Genomic DNA, 18028 nt, shown 5'->3' with positions numbered 1-18028 from the left:
GCTAACAGTGTTGTAGGGAATTTTTCCCCTGCTGTGAAAAAGCGAGCATTAGGAAATGCACCCTTCATGAGGACAGAGGGCATGTTTAGGAGCAGACATGAGCATTACATTTTCACTTTCATTTGTCATGTTTGCTTACAGTAGTAAGACATGATGTGTGTTCCCTTGGATATGCTTTTTTCCTTCCAGTGATTATAAAGACAACTCAGACTGGATCAGGACAGATGCTTAAATTTTCTCAAACTGATGAATGGTGGCAATCATCCAATATATCTTAAGTTTTACAGAATCAAGGTAATTTGGACGAATCCCATTCATTATCAGATTCATCCACTGTCTGCTTAGATAGACTTCAGAAGAATGGATGTAGAAAGATAGTTTTAAATATATAGCATCTTTGCAAAAGATACAATTACTGTTGAAACTCATATTTTTTTCAGTTTGAATTGTGTAAGTGCCAAAATCTGACAAATATTCATCTACCCTAAAGCCTACCCAGTTCCACTAGCCTTTTGACAGATGTATAGAAAAAAGTATAAAATCTGAAAAGGAATTTGACTGATCAAAAGGAACTTCCAGTACCACCCGAAAACAAATATCCTATTAGGGAAGTAGCAAATTTTATCTTCAGTAAGCAACCATTCAATAAGCTTGCAAAGGTTGTGGCTGTCAGCTGTTTGCCAGCTGCAGCTCTTCAGTACATTCCCCTATTGTAACTAGGGCTTAGTCATATTTAAATCTGAACTCTACAAGGATGCATGGGTTCACACAGACCAGCTTGTAATGCAGGGATGACATCTTGTAATCTTTATATGATGCTGGATAGGCAAGATATGAAACAAGATGGTTTCCTCCTGGGAGAATAAGTGTACTTAATCTTTTACTCGTGATTCTAGCTCAGTTCTTTCATGCTTTTGTCAAAAAAAATGTAAACAAAAACAAACAAACTGAAAACAGAGTGAAATAGAAAGCCTCGTGGTTCATGTCTACAATGTAGACATGAAAATACATCATAGGACAACTGATAGCCTGGTCACAACGGCATTAACACAGGGAATGAACAGCACTGGCTCACATGTACATACGTGAGCAATGTGAAATGCTACCTTCCTACTTGTACTCAATTTATTATGCTATTTTCGCAAATATAAATAGCTTATTTTTTTTAATCAACCACCTGGATATTTTCTGTGATGTGTTCCCTTAGCCGCACCAGAAGCTTGTTATATGTAGGTGAAAAAAAACACTGAATATACCTCCAAATCCCATTATTTTATCAATGGTTTCCCATTGTCATTACAAAATTATCTGAATTTTACGAATACGATCAGAAAGGTTCAATTCAATTAAAACAAAACTGCTAAAGGAAAATCTCACTGCAAGCCTCCGTGCAATTGGTGAACTCAGTAATTATATATAGCCACCTATTGTGGTAGTACAATAATATGTGAGGAAGGTTTAGTTAGACACATTTACACACATAAAAAGCAATATGGGCATAGAAAAATTCCTTTTTGCCAAAAGTAGAGAACAGTCACATAGTAACAAATGAAAGCTGCATGAATCCTAGTTTACTTGGATATAAATAAATCCAACATTTTCCTTCTCTCCATGGTAAAATAAAATAGCACAGAAGCATAACAATCTCCTTTGTGCAACCAGCCTCTTTCTGTTCAATTATAGTCATCAATCTGTTCCACCTAAAATATTTTCCTCCTTGAGAAATCAAAGAAATCAGAATTAGGATCCACAATATGCACTTGTAAAAATAATGTGAAAGAGGTCCTTCCTTTTTGTGAATCCATTTTTTTTTTCCTGAAAGACTATTTTCTTTAACATGAATTTTATAATTATGGTGAAATAGGCTTCATTTTCATGGCACTTTTAATTGGAAGATCTTGAAGTGCTTGTTGAAGAAAGATAAGGGTTACCTTCATCTTACAGATGGAGAAAACCGTAACAAAGAGAGCCTTTTTTTGTCTTTTTTTTTTTTTCAAAATCTGTTTCTTATGTATATTCTTTCTATATACCCAACTGGAAGCATTTAAATTATGATACTTAGAAGTGCTAAAGAGATAAAGCTTCAGCTTTAAAAGAACCCTTTCTCCCAGTGGTGAGAGTGTTCAAATTCTGCAGCACTAGGAAATGCATGCCAAAACATAATCTCACAGCAGAGTACAGGGGGAACAGGGTCAGGTGTCCTGCTGCATGCTCTTATAAACCTTATTTTGACCCATGAAGGTTTTTTCATTACTTGAAATCACCAGGTCCAATGTAGATGCCTTTCCTAATATCTGTGCAAGTTATAGTTTCACTAACATCTCCAGGCAAGATGTAAGGATCATTTTGTAAAATCATACTGCTCATTCATAACGTACCACAGGACAATCACCTGGTCTTCTGGTTTCAAAAACCCTATGCATCTGTGACTACGAAAACACAAGGGAATTAATTAAAATAAATGATCTAGGGGGTAATACAACCAAGTTCTGAGTAAGATTTTTTCATCTTCCTGAGATGCGGCACCAGACACTGAATTACACTGAAATATGCTGTGTGACACTAAACTATCAAAGAACATGAGGTAAAGCCTATTTGAATCAGCTAAATTAAAAAAAACAAAGTCAAAATCCTCTTCTTTATGTGGTATTTCTGTACAGGCATCTGCAAAGAGCAGTGCACCGTCCACCTTTGTACATTTGAAGAATTACAAATAGTTATTCTAAAGATGAAAAGTCAAGATGCTAAAATAATATAATCTGTGGAACAAAAATAGTTTCAGAGTAAGTTGTCCATGCTCAAAAACTTATCAGAAACCCCAAAAACTAAATGAACACAGAGAGCATATCTTTCAGTTGCAGAGTTGGTTCCAAAATCATATGAAATGTGGACTTGGTATGTAGGGAAGCAGTATGGGGAATTTAAATATCCCATAAACATTCCAGACTAACTTTAATAACTACATAAATCATCCTAGGTTTGTGGGTGAGAAGTGGGGAAGGGGAAGTAAAGTGAAATTTGTCTTTTTTTAATTACCATCTTTAAAGTGTAAAGTAACTAAATAACTACAGTTTTCCCTGATTGTTCATGCAGCAATGAACAAACAGTGAAAATGTATGGTAATTTTGTCTTCAGGATCAAGTAATAGTATAAGGGAACAATTCCACCTGAAATTATATATTATTTAAAAAAAGAATAATTTGATCACAATAAAAATTCTTCCAAGATGTAAGTATGAAATATTCTTTAAAACATTTATTAGCTGTTCTTATAGCAAACATCAGTTTTTCATATCATTTTTAAGGCACTTCTTTGACAGATAGATCTTGCAATTAATGTTTGGTTTTAGATAAAAAAGATAGAAAAAGTTAGTTTTATGTGATATACTGTAGACTCAGAGGTCTGTGTTTTTTATCAAGAAATAACTTATCATTTCAGTGTCCCAAATCTGAGAATTCTGTGTTTTTTACTGAGCATACAGACAACCAAGACCCTATTCCCCCTGGGGCGATACGCTAGTTTGATTTTATTTTCCCTGACATTTCACCTGTCAGATTATGATAAACAGAAGAAACAAAGACTAACCATCACATTCTCACTGAATCTAATAATCAGATATCTGGAAATATAAGATAAATTAGAAATGTAATCCTGAGGGAAAACGTGAACACCAAAAACACCATAATATATCCAAATAATCTTCTAATGACCTGGGACTCCTATATGGGTTTAAAATATTCAGAAAGGAAGCCTGCATAAGACTGTCATATCTACTTTTTCTTCAAATACTAGGGAATAACATACAATGACGTAATAAAAAAAAACTGCAGAATTTTAAAAATCTATTTTATAATAAAGTTGAATTAATAAAGTTAAATAATAAAAATATTTAATTACAAAATATGTCTTCTTTAAGATTTTCATGCACTTTTCTGAAAGCAATCCTGAAGCCACTAAACAGGAGATCACCAAGAAATAGTATGAACTATGCACCAAACATGCTCCTGATTTATTGCATCTGTGGTTTGCATGTTCCCAATTTCTCTTAGTCTCACACTGTTCAGATTCATACAAATGATGAAATCTTACCTGCTTGACCAGTGGTAATACTGACAGCTGCAAAAAGCCTCTGGGAACGACTCAAGTCAGACACCCCATTCACAGCTTCAACTTCAAATGTGTAGTTAGCATGAGCAAGAAGGTCCATGACAGTGACATAGTTATCTACTAATCCAGTTTGCTGGGGCATATATCCAATGTTACTCCCACAAGGAACACATTCACCCTGCTCCCAGCTGCACCTCTTGCACAAAATGCGGTAGGTCACATCATTTCTTCCCCCATTGTCAGCAGGAGGACTCCACTCTAAACTCACAGTAGTCTGGTTGATATTGAAAATGAGGTTCTGTGGTGCAGATGGAGGTCCTGTGTAACACACAAAAAAGTCCAGCATAAGGGCACAGAACCACAGTGGGACTTGTAGCTAGCATTCTAATTACTAAGACAGAAAATAGTTGAAGCATTTTTCTTCACATAAACATTTCATTATTTTTTACAACAAGCTCCATAAAAGCTTCCTTGAACTCACTTGGCAAGAGCTTTATTTATTTTCCATTAAGACATCAGGCTAACAATTGTCTGTGTATTTACTGCAACTGACTTGAGCTGTTTCTCTTCTGTGCAATTAAAAGGATTGGTTAATGTACCTTAAAGGTTGCCTTTTATAGCTTTCCTAGTATGGGAATTGTTTCTTTCTTCTAAACATATAGTATCAGCATGGTAATTCTTTGTTATGAGCTCTGGTATGATTTACAGAGGTATTTGGTGCTGTTTTGGATTTAGCAGACTTCCACTATTTGAACCACCTCTCCGTGCAGGCTAGTCTATCTGCAGTTGCAAGATTAAGCCAGATCCAATCACTTTTCAATTAAAATTCAAATCTACATAGGCTACTTTGTATTTTTCATGCTGTTCATTTTGATATTATATCACATAAAATACATCATTTACATCAGTTTTAAATCCATGAGAAAACTATGTCTGTATTCCATTAAGAGTTACACACTAACCCAACATGCAATATTTTCCAATATTATATCAAGCAAATGTGAAAATTACATTTTTGCTGATTCCATATTCACTGTCAATTTTTACCCCCTCTGCCTTTCAATTTCATTTACTGTTGCAAATGTACTTTGCAACAGGAAGAGTCAACTGAAACCACCAGCTACAAATGACGGCACCTGGCTGGTTAAGCAATGTCCTTTACTATTAAATTCACAACTGACTCACTTGTGCATGCAACATATGGTGGATCAGAAGGTGCTCTATAATAGCTATCTTCACAGTCACATCTTGAAGATCCTTCCTTGTCAGAAAAGCTGTGAGTAGGGCAGCGGGAGCACTGGAGATCTTGTGAAGATGATTTGTAGAACCCACGGCCACAAGCTAAAGAAGAACAACACAAATTAAGGCTTAGATTTGCATAGACTACTATTGTGATCTTTATTCTGTCTCCATTGTATTTAGTACACATTACTGTGAACATCTAAACTACCCATTCTATTACAGTGGTGACAGCAAGATAACACTCACAATTTCTCTCTCTCAAGTTGGTGCTATTAATGTTTTTGTGGCATTTTTATGAATGCAAGCATATGCTACAAATATGCCAGCAGTCGCACTACAATGTTTTAACACAGAAGGCCACAGAAATAAAACAGACGTCATTTTTCACCAAAGAAGAGTAGAATAATGGTGCGAAACAACTGGAGTACTTCCTGCAGTACTTCAAATAAGTGAAAAAAGACTGGAGAAGCTCTTCGCTTAGTCCACTGAAGGATTTCCGGTATCTGAATCAGTGGATTTGGAATTCATGGAGCAAAAGTTACTTATTTGAGAAACACAAAGAAGCCATAAACCACTAGAAAAGCCTGATCCCCAGGAAAAAATGAGGTGTGAACACTTGTTGGACAGGAGGTGCTGGTATGGAACAAGCAAACAAAGGAGGAGAGAAGACAGCATGAGTTGCACAAATATTTTTTCCAGTTTCACAGAGAGAGACAACTAGGCTGAAACAAATTTAACAAAACTTCTAAGGAAGGGTTAGAAGACGGATAATTAAAAATACACACGTAAGATTATTTCGGTTTTGTGTGTGTGTGTGTGTGTGTGTTCTGTGAACCCATGAAAGTAAAAATGTATGGTGTTCCAGAACTTACACTTAGAAATATTTTTATCAGCTACTGTCACAGTTCCCAAAGCAGAAACACCATAATGCATACTTCTGGCAACACTTTCAAGCTGAGGACTACAACTTAGAAAGCCAGCTTAAGAACTGCTTAATTACCTGAGCTTTAGGGGATGGGGAAGACAGAGTGGAGATCACACAATGTTCAAATTGGAAACAGATTAAGACTCCATTTCAGCACTGAGGTTATGGGCAAACTTACAAGCACTGCCAACATTAATAATAATAATAATAATAATAATAATAATAATAATAATAATAATAATAATAATAAAAAGGACAGAAAACAGAAGTCTTCCAGAACTTTCTAATAACACAGAAAATTTTATAACCACACTATTACACTATTTCATTCAGTTTCTTTTTCCTCATACCTCACAAACAGTCTAACCACGTTCTAAGCCACCACCTGTATGTAAAGAACTGTGGATGAAACTTAGTATTGGGTATCAAAATATTAAAGCTAGTTAAATAGTCATTCTGAATTCAGAGGGAGAGAATTTACTTTGGTTATATTCATATTTGCTTGGATGTTTTCTCAGAACAGAAGTGCAAAGTATCAGAAGATGCTGATATTTAGAGCAGTTATTTCTGTTATCTGGTACTGCAGTGATGGAAAGAGTATGAAAACAGTGAGCTTTATCTAAATCTTACTAAAGACAACGAAGAATGTCTTTGACTTCAGTAGCATTTGGACTGGAACCACAGTGAAGCTGTGGCCTCATGACTCTTGTTAATCTGATGAGTTTTATGCAACTGAAAGAAAAACTTGGAGGTAAGATAATATTAAAGTTGATGAATTAGTTAAATCCACACCAGCATAAGATAATAAGAAATTCTGGCCCTGTATTACTCTTTATCAATATATTAACTTTCTGAAGAAAAATATGCCTGAAGGACAGGAAGCACCATAACATTTAGTTTGTCATGCTAAAAAAAAAAAAATCAACAATGAGGGAATGGAAGCTAAATTACCTGGCAGGGAAAATTAGCATGCAAAGCATATATCCTTTGACTTTGACAAAGGGGCACAAGTTAGCATTAAAAAAAAAGAAAATCAAGCTCTGCTTGTAAAACATGCTATAGTTTGAATCTACTACAGTAGCTATACACATATGCCATTAGGAAAGGGAGAAAAAGAATTTTAGAGAAGCACTTTGGGTAAACACAAGCAGTGAAATTATAGTTGTGGTAAATTTAACTCAGAATTAGTCTTTTACACCTTCATTCAAGATTCAGAATTTCCTGATCAAAGACAAAGAGCACAAAAGCTGAACTGATTTGTATTCATGTACCTTAAGACATGTATCTAAACTTCTGTCTGCTCTTTCAGTACTTGCAATTGAAATGTAGCTATAATGACCAAATAATAGTTTCCTGCCTTTCTTAAATAGTCACGTTCCTCTCATGCTGAGCAAAACACTGGACAAATACACTGGGTCTTCCAGCACACAGCCCTCTGCAAAAGCAAAGAGCAACTTAAAAGGCAAAGATCCCTACTGTGATTCCAGTCTGTCCTTCTCAGTAGAAAACATATCTGAAGCAAAGATATGGAGCAAAATAGAGATTTCAGACAGAAATAACAAAATGTAAATAGAAAACTCTTTTTAATATTTTTTTTTCCTAATGACTTCGTTGAGACATTTATATGCTTAGTTGCTTATTTAAAGTAAGCATGCATTTCTTATTAGACTTCAAAGGAGTTGAATATCTGATACTAGTTTACATGACTGAAAGACATTTATTCCCCCACATAGCACACCAGAGGCAGCAGGTTCAGGCACTTGAACCACGCTACAATTCCATTCTCCGTTTTCCAAGAAGAGGCCTATGTGATGACATGTAATAACCACCCCTTCAACTTATACACCCTGTAAATTTAAGGGGCAGTGTATTCCAGAAATGACATTTTTAACAGCAGGAAAATAGTCTAAAAAAGGATTTAAGAAACTACATAACTCTTTAAATAGGAAAGTATGCCAGGGTACACATCACATTTTTCCCACTTTTCTTCACAAAATGAATTTTATCAAAACAAATTTTCAGTTCAGCAGAAGAATATAAAATTGAAAACTTATATTGCTCTTAAAATGCTATATTAATTATTAATTATTAAATACAGCTAAAATACTGTATTTAACATTGTCCTCATCGAGAAAATTATAACTCAGAATTCTATCAAGACAGAGTGTTGCACAGAGTGTGATCACAAGTTGGAAAGAACTGCTTCAAAATACTTTTTTGACTCTTTTACTTTCTTTTTTTTTCCCTTTTGTTTTACAGTGCCAAATTATCATGGTGATTTAGATATTATAAACAACTTAAATACATTGTTTTGTTCTATTTTAAATCCACCTAGTCTGACCCAATTTAATACTTTATATAATATTTTTAAGATCACAGGGACAGATGGCATAAAATCCCCTCTGCCACCACCTCCATGAAAAACATTAAAAAAAAATAATTATTAAAATAAGAATAATAATAGTAACTAGCCAAACATTACATGCAGCTCTGCATATGCAAATCTAAAAGTGATAAATCTAAAAATAAAATCTAAAAAAAAACTAAAAAGAAGTATGTATGGTCTTCAAAAGTATTTCATGGACAAACTTGAGGTAGTTCAAATTGCATTTGATCACATCCATTTTAATATCTCAATTCACTGGTGCAAGAGAGTAGTCAGCAGTAACGCATTTTGCCAACACAGGAGCATATCTTGTAAATCAGACTACAGAGCTGAGGCAGTGATGGGAGACATGCAGTCATGTGTACCTAGTGAGGCAGCACTCTGAAGGTGTAGCCATAATCCACGCCAGCCTTGGTTTCAGCAAATTGGAACTCCTTGGTTCTCAATCAAGCAAGGTAAGACATTCAGGAGTGATTTTGTTACTGAAGGGCTTCTAGATCTTGAAAAAGGTGAGGGTAACAAGGAGATGAAAACCGGCACAAAACAAACTTACTTCTATTCATTGTGAAGTGCCGTTTTAAGCCGGTTATTAGGAAGAACAGCCTTTCCCAGATGAAGCTCCTATTTTGTTCAAATATGCTCCAAAGTTTCACCCATTCCAGGAAAGGGTTTCAAACCAAAAGCAGTCACACTTTACTGACAGCACAGAAGCAGAATAACACCTATCAACCTAATAGTCTTGAAAAGTCAGCTAGTATTTCCCCACGTATTACAAAACCCACAATAAATATAAGGGAAAACTGTACTTCAGCCAAGTTACAATTCTTTGCTTACTAACTGATCCTCACAACTGCTAGATACTGATCAGCTGCAACCACCCAAGACCGCCCAGCACCTTGGACTTTATTTGCCAGTGATAGCCATGGCTGCTCCTCAGAGCACACCTTTCTACCTCCTCTACAAAACAAAGAGATTTCTTCTGTTTGGAAGCTGGCAGAGTTCCACCATGAAATACAAAGCCGATGTGAACTGCCCCCATATGAGGAGAGAGCCTTCTTCACCACAGAGCTGAATTTTGAAACTGAGCAGGGCATGTCATTTCATATTTAAACTTCCGTGTCTGAAAGCCTTAGATAAAGACTTCTACTATTCTGTTTGCATATGATGAAAGACCCCAATGAAGATGACACTAGCAATATTTCTTAGCTTGTACCAAGGTGCTTTCTTCCTCTACACTCAGTTGCACTCAGTCATAACAATGATGTATCGTGACAGCAGTATCTGGCTGGGCAGGGTTGCATTAGCAGTGCAGGACACCCCTTCAAAGATGTGTTTAACATATGCCACTGCAGTCAGTGCAATGACAAACATTTTGAGTGGTTTTTCGATGTGGTTGAGTGTTTAAAGACTTACACAAATACTGTAAATAATGGAATACTGCAAAACCAGAAATAAATACTGAAACATTAACATACTGTGCTAAGAACTATAATGCCACCTATATGGCACACTAAGGCACTTGCCATTCTAAGTAGAGAGGCTGACTTCAGTTTATGTAGAAAAATAGCAGCTTCTCTGCTGTGAGCGCATCACATGCCTTGGTAGACTAGTAAAGATCAAATAATATTTTTCTTTTCATATTAGAAAAAAAAAGAAAAGAAATTCAGGAAGAGGGAATGAAGACAGATGTGACAGATGTGGAGAGCAGCAAACAGCATTCCAGAGTCCCACTTCTGGGACAGGAAATAGGAAAAAAAAGGAACATGTTAAATACTGTTCATTTTTTTGCAAGCTTTTCACTAAAACACTGTGGAAATTCGTTTTGCTTCTACAAGAGCTAGAGGACTGAAATTAGGAGGGATGATGAAAATATGGTAAGGGTTAAGAATGCCATGTGTAACTGATGTTTATCTAGCCAAAGTAGAAAGAATAAACAGTTGTAGGGCAGTGAAACATTAATCAAGAAATTTATTTGCTACTACAATAATGCAAACAAATTAAAAAAAAAAAATCTCAATTTGTAGAAGCGCAAGGCTTGCAGGTGGCAAACCTTGAAGCTTAAAGGGCACACAATCATTTCAGCATGTTAGACACCAGACTGAACATGGCTTTTGATTATAATTTTTCAGTTTATATGAAAATAAGTAAACATAATGAGTTGCAAAAAGGCAACTGCACTAATTACTGTTTGATATCATTTTAAAAAGCAGACTAATGTTTTTTATAAAGAGAGAAAAATGAAGATGCCATAATATGTCAGCAGAGTTGCATTTACAGTTGTAAGTAAATTTTAGTGGCACACATGCTACAGTTTTACATACACTGAAGCACATAAAACTAAAGTTAAAATGGATACTTTAAGAATGTCAGCATCAAAAGACGGCAAAGAAATAATCACAGAATTTTAACAACTTACGGACTTGGGATTAAGACACTCTGAGAACAACAGCAACATGACTGCCCACCCCAGGTACTCTTCCTGTTGACGTGAATAAAGAAAGTTGACTACCTGTAAAAGCAATCTTATACATTGCATTTTTTTCCTATAGGCAATGGCTAGAATTTGTTTCACATTTGTGCAGACATAAGCCTTCATTCTTGTGATTTGTTCTGTGTTATCTTAATCAACTCCCTACATTTCTACCTTCCCCAAGCCTGTGAACATTAAAGACAATTCAGCTAACCCCCTTTTCACAGAAATTATGTATACACAAGGAATTTGTGCAGATGTTTCCTGGATGAAGTTATGCAGCTGCAAAGACTTTATTAATTATAAAATGCAAAATGGATTGTTCTGCAATTGAAACTCTCTGGGGCTCTGATACATTTGAAAATTAATATACATACATGTATGGTCAGAACATAGATGGATGCTGCTAGATTATTTATTACAGATGGATATTTTAACTAATGCAGAAAAAAGGGCTGGACTTTCTCCACTGGAGCTTTCAAATATTTGCTTCATATTAATGTCTACAGTTCCATAACTCAGGGCTGAAAGCACAGCTTGCAGAAACAGTACTCCCACTGCTAGTGTTGCTGACCTCATCTACGATGGACAGGTCCAGAATCTTTATTTTAATCCTATTGACAGCGCCTCAGTGGGAGTAATTATAACAGTCGGCCACAAATCCAGACCTCCTGTCACTGATATATTAGGGTTTTTCACAATGAAAATGAGCAGCAGACAAGGAGGATGAAAACAACATGGGGTAGTGATTATAGCAAGATTTGTCAACCCCCTTCTGTATGAACCTGCCACAAACATATAACAATTTGGCATGGGAGACACCAGAAATGCAAAATATTTAATCTTCTACAGTATTAAAAATACAATTTAGAAAAAAAAAATTGGTGTTTGGTGGGCGTTGTTCCATGACACACTTGGCTAGCAGATCAGAACATCCGCCACAGGCTCTTTTTAGCCAACATATCTGAAAAGTTTAGATAAACTGAAGGCGGACTGTTATAAAATAATTCCCAAATGTGGACTTCAGAGTGAAATAGTAGACATAAGAAATCCAGTTACTAAAGGAGACTTTATAACCTCTGATCCTCTTTTTCAATAATTTGTGTACATTCAAGTCATTACTATGCTTGAAACTGTAAATTACTTTTATAGTGAGAGATGGCATCTGTTATGCCTTCTCTGGCACCTAATATATATTCTTTTATAAGGATCTCAAACTGTAGTATTTTGTCTAACTACTATGTAATGATAAATGTCTAGCTGAAAAAGATGTTTATTTTAGCTTGATTTTTAAACTGCAATAGCATCTGAAGATTATTCATGTTTCAACCAAGGAATTATGTTGTATGGTTTAGTAAGAGTAAACTCAAGACTCTTAATGGTGTCTGAGCTATAGTGTGAATGACATATCTAAATAGGGCTGTCCCATGACTGCATAGCATCATCCACCGAATGTTTGCTGTTGCCTGTCAGGAATCTCTCAGACCTCGTACTCACTTCCCAAGCCTAATATGCCCTTATTGTCCAAAGTCCTGCTAATGCCTTTTGAGAGATGTTCACATACCACTGTTCACACAAATGAAGATCCAGAAATAGAATGCTTGCTTAGTAATAGTTACTTACTCGTTTTTTTTTTTTTTCCATCAAATGAAATGAAACCCCTACTTCCCTACAAATTTGCTTCAGAAAATTACTGAGTATGTCATCATGTGTGCCTATTCAACATACATAGTTGCAAAGAAATATTATAGGCACAAAGAACTGTTCTATGGTGTTCTGCTGGCTAATTTATACATAAGGACATAGGAATCAGTATGAAGAACACAGCTCACAAATCAAAGAATAACCAACATCGCTATACCATAACAGCAAAGTTACTTAGAAAGTAAAGATTCCAAATAAGCATATAAAAGACAGCACTTAAATGGCAATTAAAGAAACTCTAGTATAGACTTGATCACAATTAATTGAGTAAATCAAAAGTCACGCACTGAGGGTATGTCATAATGTTTCTCCACATTTTCAGAGTTCGCAAGGATTGGAGCATGTGCCTCTCATTAACTTTCCTGGGAATCAAAAATAAAAAGCTACTACACATTTTGGGAAAATTAACATGGCAGAGATACATTCAAAAACAGACACACTGGAACTCCATTATGGAAAACAGAATACAAAAGTGAAAGGTGGGTTACAGAAATAAAAGGAAGAAAGATAGAGTGGCTTTCCTCTTCATTCTTTACCTTTTTTTCCCCTTTGCTTTCTGCTGTGCCCATCCTCAAGATTAAGTTTTCAAGGTGCTTGAGTAGCTTCCGCAAAGAGCGAAAGTGACAGCTCAATTCATGAGCAAGTTTAGGAGTAAAGACTCCACACTTAGCAGGACACAATTTAAAATCATCACAAATATGAAACAATGCCTAAAGCGTGGATTTTGTCAGCAGTAGAAATTTTATCTGTCTTCCTCCGTAGGTTCTCAATCAGTTGGAGAACTAATGGAAAAATGCAATTGATTGACTTCTGCATATTTGTTTTTGCTTGTTTGTTTATTTGGGAGTGTTGTCAGTTTTTTGTTGTTGCTATTTGGTTGTTTTTTTTTAAAAAAAATGACTGACTTGGTAATATTTAGTTATGATCATCTCTATTAATTAGCCATTATTAATGGTTTAGATCATGGTAACTAAGAATCCAGCAGACCTAAGAACAGTAACTATCACAGTAACTTATATTACAAAAGTAATAGTGTTCTGATAAGAAAGTTAGAGGATTATCTAACTCAGAAGAATAGCACATAATTTACACGCATCACCAGGAAACAGACATTACTTCAACAAAAATAAATCAGCTCTGCAAATTTCATTGCAGTTAGTGTTTTTTTCTAGACAGATGCACAAAAACTTTTACTAAAAATGTCCCAAACCTGTAACAATGTATTTTTTAACTTGCACAAAATTCAATTCTAACAGACACAAGAAAGGATCAAAAAAATAGTAATCAATACAATAGATTATTTCATAAGCTTTTTCTTTTATGTTTTTGCTTCCTTTTCTTTGGGTATAACTCAAACAATAAAGGACCCAAAAGATTCCTCATAGTATGCAAACTAGCTTGCTTGTTCCTTCTTGCAGTGCACTTCTGGCCCCCAACTTCTATGACATCAGAGAGGTTCTGTACAGCCATGCCTTGTCAATTCATAAAGAAATTAATCCTTCAAGGTGTTCAATGCACATCTGGTCTTTTCCATTGCAAACATGTCTTGAGAAAGTTATTTTCCTAAGAGAACAGAATCAAAGTAGTAATAAAAATAAAGACATTCTGGGGTTTTGTTTTGGTTTTGCTTGTTTTCTAAATAAGAATACCTAAAACTGAGGTATTTAGAAAACCTAATAACTGATAAATCACTTGGAAAAAATACCTTTGAATTTAAAGTCAACACGATTCCCATGGTCATCTTATCTGACCTTCCAACAAAGCAAGAACCTCTGGATTTCATGAAAAAAACATCTTAAGCATATTAGAGGTGGAAATGTACCTCTAAATGAAACTGAAAGTACTAGTTACTAAGTAGGACCTCCTGTCTTTTCCCTTTTTCTGATTTTTAAACAATTCAATTGTTTTAGAAAATTTCAGCATCACTGCCTCCACTCAAATAAAAAATGACTGATCCACTCTAAATAGCTACAACACTATGCAGCACTGCTTCAACTACAAGACAATGACCTTTCCTAAGAAGCAGAGGACTTGTCCCCTGACATGACTATCTCTAATGTTTATTAAAGCCCCCTGCTAAATGAACAGTCCTACTCCTGACAGTTTGACTGCCAAGCTCCTCTGATCAAGAAGTCACAGTGTTTTTCACCAAATCCTGCAAGAGCAATTTCCAAATATCTGCCAAGACTTTTTTGCTTCCTGGCTGCCCATTTTCTTCTTTTTGGGGGAAAACATTTCCAAACTTCCACAAGAAGAAACATTAACTGGTGAAGAGAAGATTGTGAAAACATTTTTGGCTGAGTTTCTTCTAAATTATCAAAGGTAGAGTGAAAAGAGGAATATGGTTTTATCCATCACAGAGACATGTCAGCAAGGTCTGCAAGCCAAAAAGAGATGGTTGGCAGAGATCAAAGCTTCCAACTTGCCTATCATCCTTCAGAGCAGGGGTCTGAGAATTGTTCCTCAATTTTCCAGCAGAAATGCTTAATTGAAGTATTAATAAAATGTAACATTAATAAAAACACAAACTGAGTAGTTTCTGTACTGATGGGGAGAGAACAGTACGAGGTTTCTCATTCAGTCTATCTTTATATCATCAATTCCTTCCTCACACAAACGACTCGATCCTGCTGCCCCAAAATCCTGTATTTCAACAACAATCCAGATACAAATTTAAAGGGAGAGTTTCCTAAAAAGGCCTAAGAATAACGTGAAATGATTTCATGAAATCTTTTTTGTCCCATATGAAATAACTGAGCTTTTTTCGGTCCTAGAGCATATAGTTTAGGATAAAGGTCTTAGTAAATGAAGTGAGGCAAATAGATTTGTCGCTATAAATTTGCTGAAGCTTTGACCAATCAACTTGATGGAGATGTTTAATTTAATTTGACTGTAATGGTGTTTAATAATTGGCTGGCAAGAAATAATTCTGGAGAGCCTATTCATAAAATAGAACAGAAGCAGACATCTCTATAAGCTTTCCAATTGAAATGAAATTAAAATAACTTAATAACACATTTTTGTTTCCTTTGGACAGTGACCTACCATTACCATTCCAGGCCCGAATCCAGCAGAAATTTTTCACAGGTTTCTGTAACTCTTTCCTCAAGGCCATCATTATAGAGCAGACAAATCCATACAAACAAGAGACCAGCTTTCAAGAACCCACAGGAGCAAAATAATTCAAATTCTGCACAACTGCACTACAGAATCTAAAAATAACTTTAGTGGCATACACTGGTTTCAGATATGCCAACATTTAAAGTCAATTGTCCTACTTAGAAAAAACGTTAGCGTCTATCAGTCCTCAGTGGTTCTTATGGAGGAACACTCATGCAAAAAAGTAACTGTTCTACCTAGTTACATTGGCCTTGGAGAGGAAGAAGTAAAAAATACTCCTAAGGAGGAAGAAAAAATACACTTCAATTTCTTAAAGAAGAGATTCCCTTTCAGGTTCACTGAAGTCAGCACATTTTTTATCAGTGCATAGACTGCAAGTTTAAACTTCTTGTGTAAGTATTTAGCTAAAATCTTTAAAAATAAAAATGGATTTAACATCTCGAAAGATTAGAGCATCAATTTAGTAATAGATTACAAATACACAGATCCTCTTTAATGGAGAATTAAAAAAAAAAAGAAAAAGCATTACAATTCACTGATAAAAAACTTGAATGGAATAAAATCCGGAGAACTTGTTTTGCTTCAATATGCCCATGGTAAGTAAAAACAGGTTTTTATGAGAAAATGTCCCAGATTCACATAATGTTTTAATTCCAAACAGTACAGCATCAGTTGTGATACTGTGAGATGAAGTTGTCTTTACTAATTGCACATGCAGAGCAGAACTGTGTCATACAGGAGAGAGTCTATCAAATCTGCATGGCAGATCTTTATGGTTTGGAAATGTCACTTTCTACTAAGCACAGAGAAAATAGGGAGGGGCAATAACACAGCTCAAAGATAGCAGCCATCCAAAAAGATAAAGAACATGCTGAGGAAACGCAGACAACAGATTGTGGAGACAGAACAATCACAGATGGAGGCCAGGTGGGTGGGTCACATTTTTTTAAAAAAAGGTTTATTTTCATATTTAAACAGTACCCCGTTGTGTAAATGTTCAGCAAAGAACTGATAAGAAAATGGATTTGTAAGTGCATTTGAACAAACAACATGTCTTATAGTCAAGAGGGGCTTAGCTGTATATAATTAAGGGATAATGTGCATGGTTGAAGAGTGTATGATACAAGCATTTTCTGCAAGTGATTAAACTCGACTGCAAAACAAAGGAGCCAGATACCCAAAGAAGCACTATGGAGACAGCATGTAGTAGTATTAAAATACAAACTTTCTTCTTGTTATAGAAGACAAGAGGATATTAATCTAACCACACAAAAGATCTTTTTTCAGTATAAATGCTGTGAATTTCTGCTTCTGACACCTAATCAAGCTCTTTAACTAAGATTATTACCTTTCCATTTCAGCATACAGTTACATTTAATCCCCTAACGCCCTAGGAGAGCAGCTTTGTGCACACACAATGCCCAGGTTTACTGTAATCGTGTGGACCATACTTCTCTGTACATTTCCCAGAGAAGTAGTGGATGCCCCATTCCTGGAAGCATTCAAGGCTAAGCTGGATCTGGGCAGTCTGATCTAACAGTTGGCAGCCCTGCCCATAGCAGAGGGGCTAGAACTAGATGATCATTAAGGTTCCTTCCAATCTAAGCCTTTCTACAATTCAGTAATTTTTAGTAACCTAGTATTATTCACCTGAGAGACATGTTACCATGAAGGCTTGATCCACACCCACTGACAGAGTGGGTGACTTGAATACTGGATGACTTGAATCACGCAATACCAGGTAAATGAATAAGATTAAAGGTGCACTTGCCTACCCAAGACACTGGCCAAGACCTACATCAGATGCTTGCAAAAAGAATGTAGGCAGAGGCAGGGGAGACCCACATCTAACAGTAGCCACAAGCACCCTTGATCAATCAGCCATTCTCAGCCTTTTTGCCTAGTTTTCCCTTATAAACATTTTTTCATGAAATTGCCAAAATACTTTCTCAAACTACCATAGTTCATCCAGGTGAATAACTGAATGTTAAAGCATGTTTTATTTCTTATTAAAAGAAATGTACTTAGTGCATGTTTCCATACAATTTCTTATATAGCTGTAGATTGCATAGAT

General features: G+C 35.6%; 1 protein-coding gene across 7 annotated transcripts in view; it reads right to left on the bottom strand.

Annotated features, from left to right (window-relative positions):
• The window catches only part of EPHA7 (EPH receptor A7), a 159553-nt gene that overhangs the window by 101290 nt on the left and 40235 nt on the right, over positions 1-18028 (bottom strand). For all 7 annotated transcript variants that reach the window (XM_040696845.2, NM_001397477.1, XM_040696846.2 and 4 more), the window contains 2 exons: positions 5293-5448; positions 4090-4425 (listed from right to left, as the gene is read on the bottom strand). In XM_040696845.2, the coding sequence (XP_040552779.1) occupies positions 4090-4425; positions 5293-5448 (492 nt within the window). The remainder of the gene's footprint in view (positions 1-4089; positions 4426-5292; positions 5449-18028) is intronic.

Source organism: Gallus gallus, chromosome 3, assembly GCF_016699485.2.
Source record: "Gallus gallus isolate bGalGal1 chromosome 3, bGalGal1.mat.broiler.GRCg7b, whole genome shotgun sequence".
NCBI classification, from domain to species: domain Eukaryota; kingdom Metazoa; phylum Chordata; class Aves; order Galliformes; family Phasianidae; genus Gallus; species Gallus gallus.
This window is presented reverse-complemented; position numbering and strand designations above follow the sequence as displayed.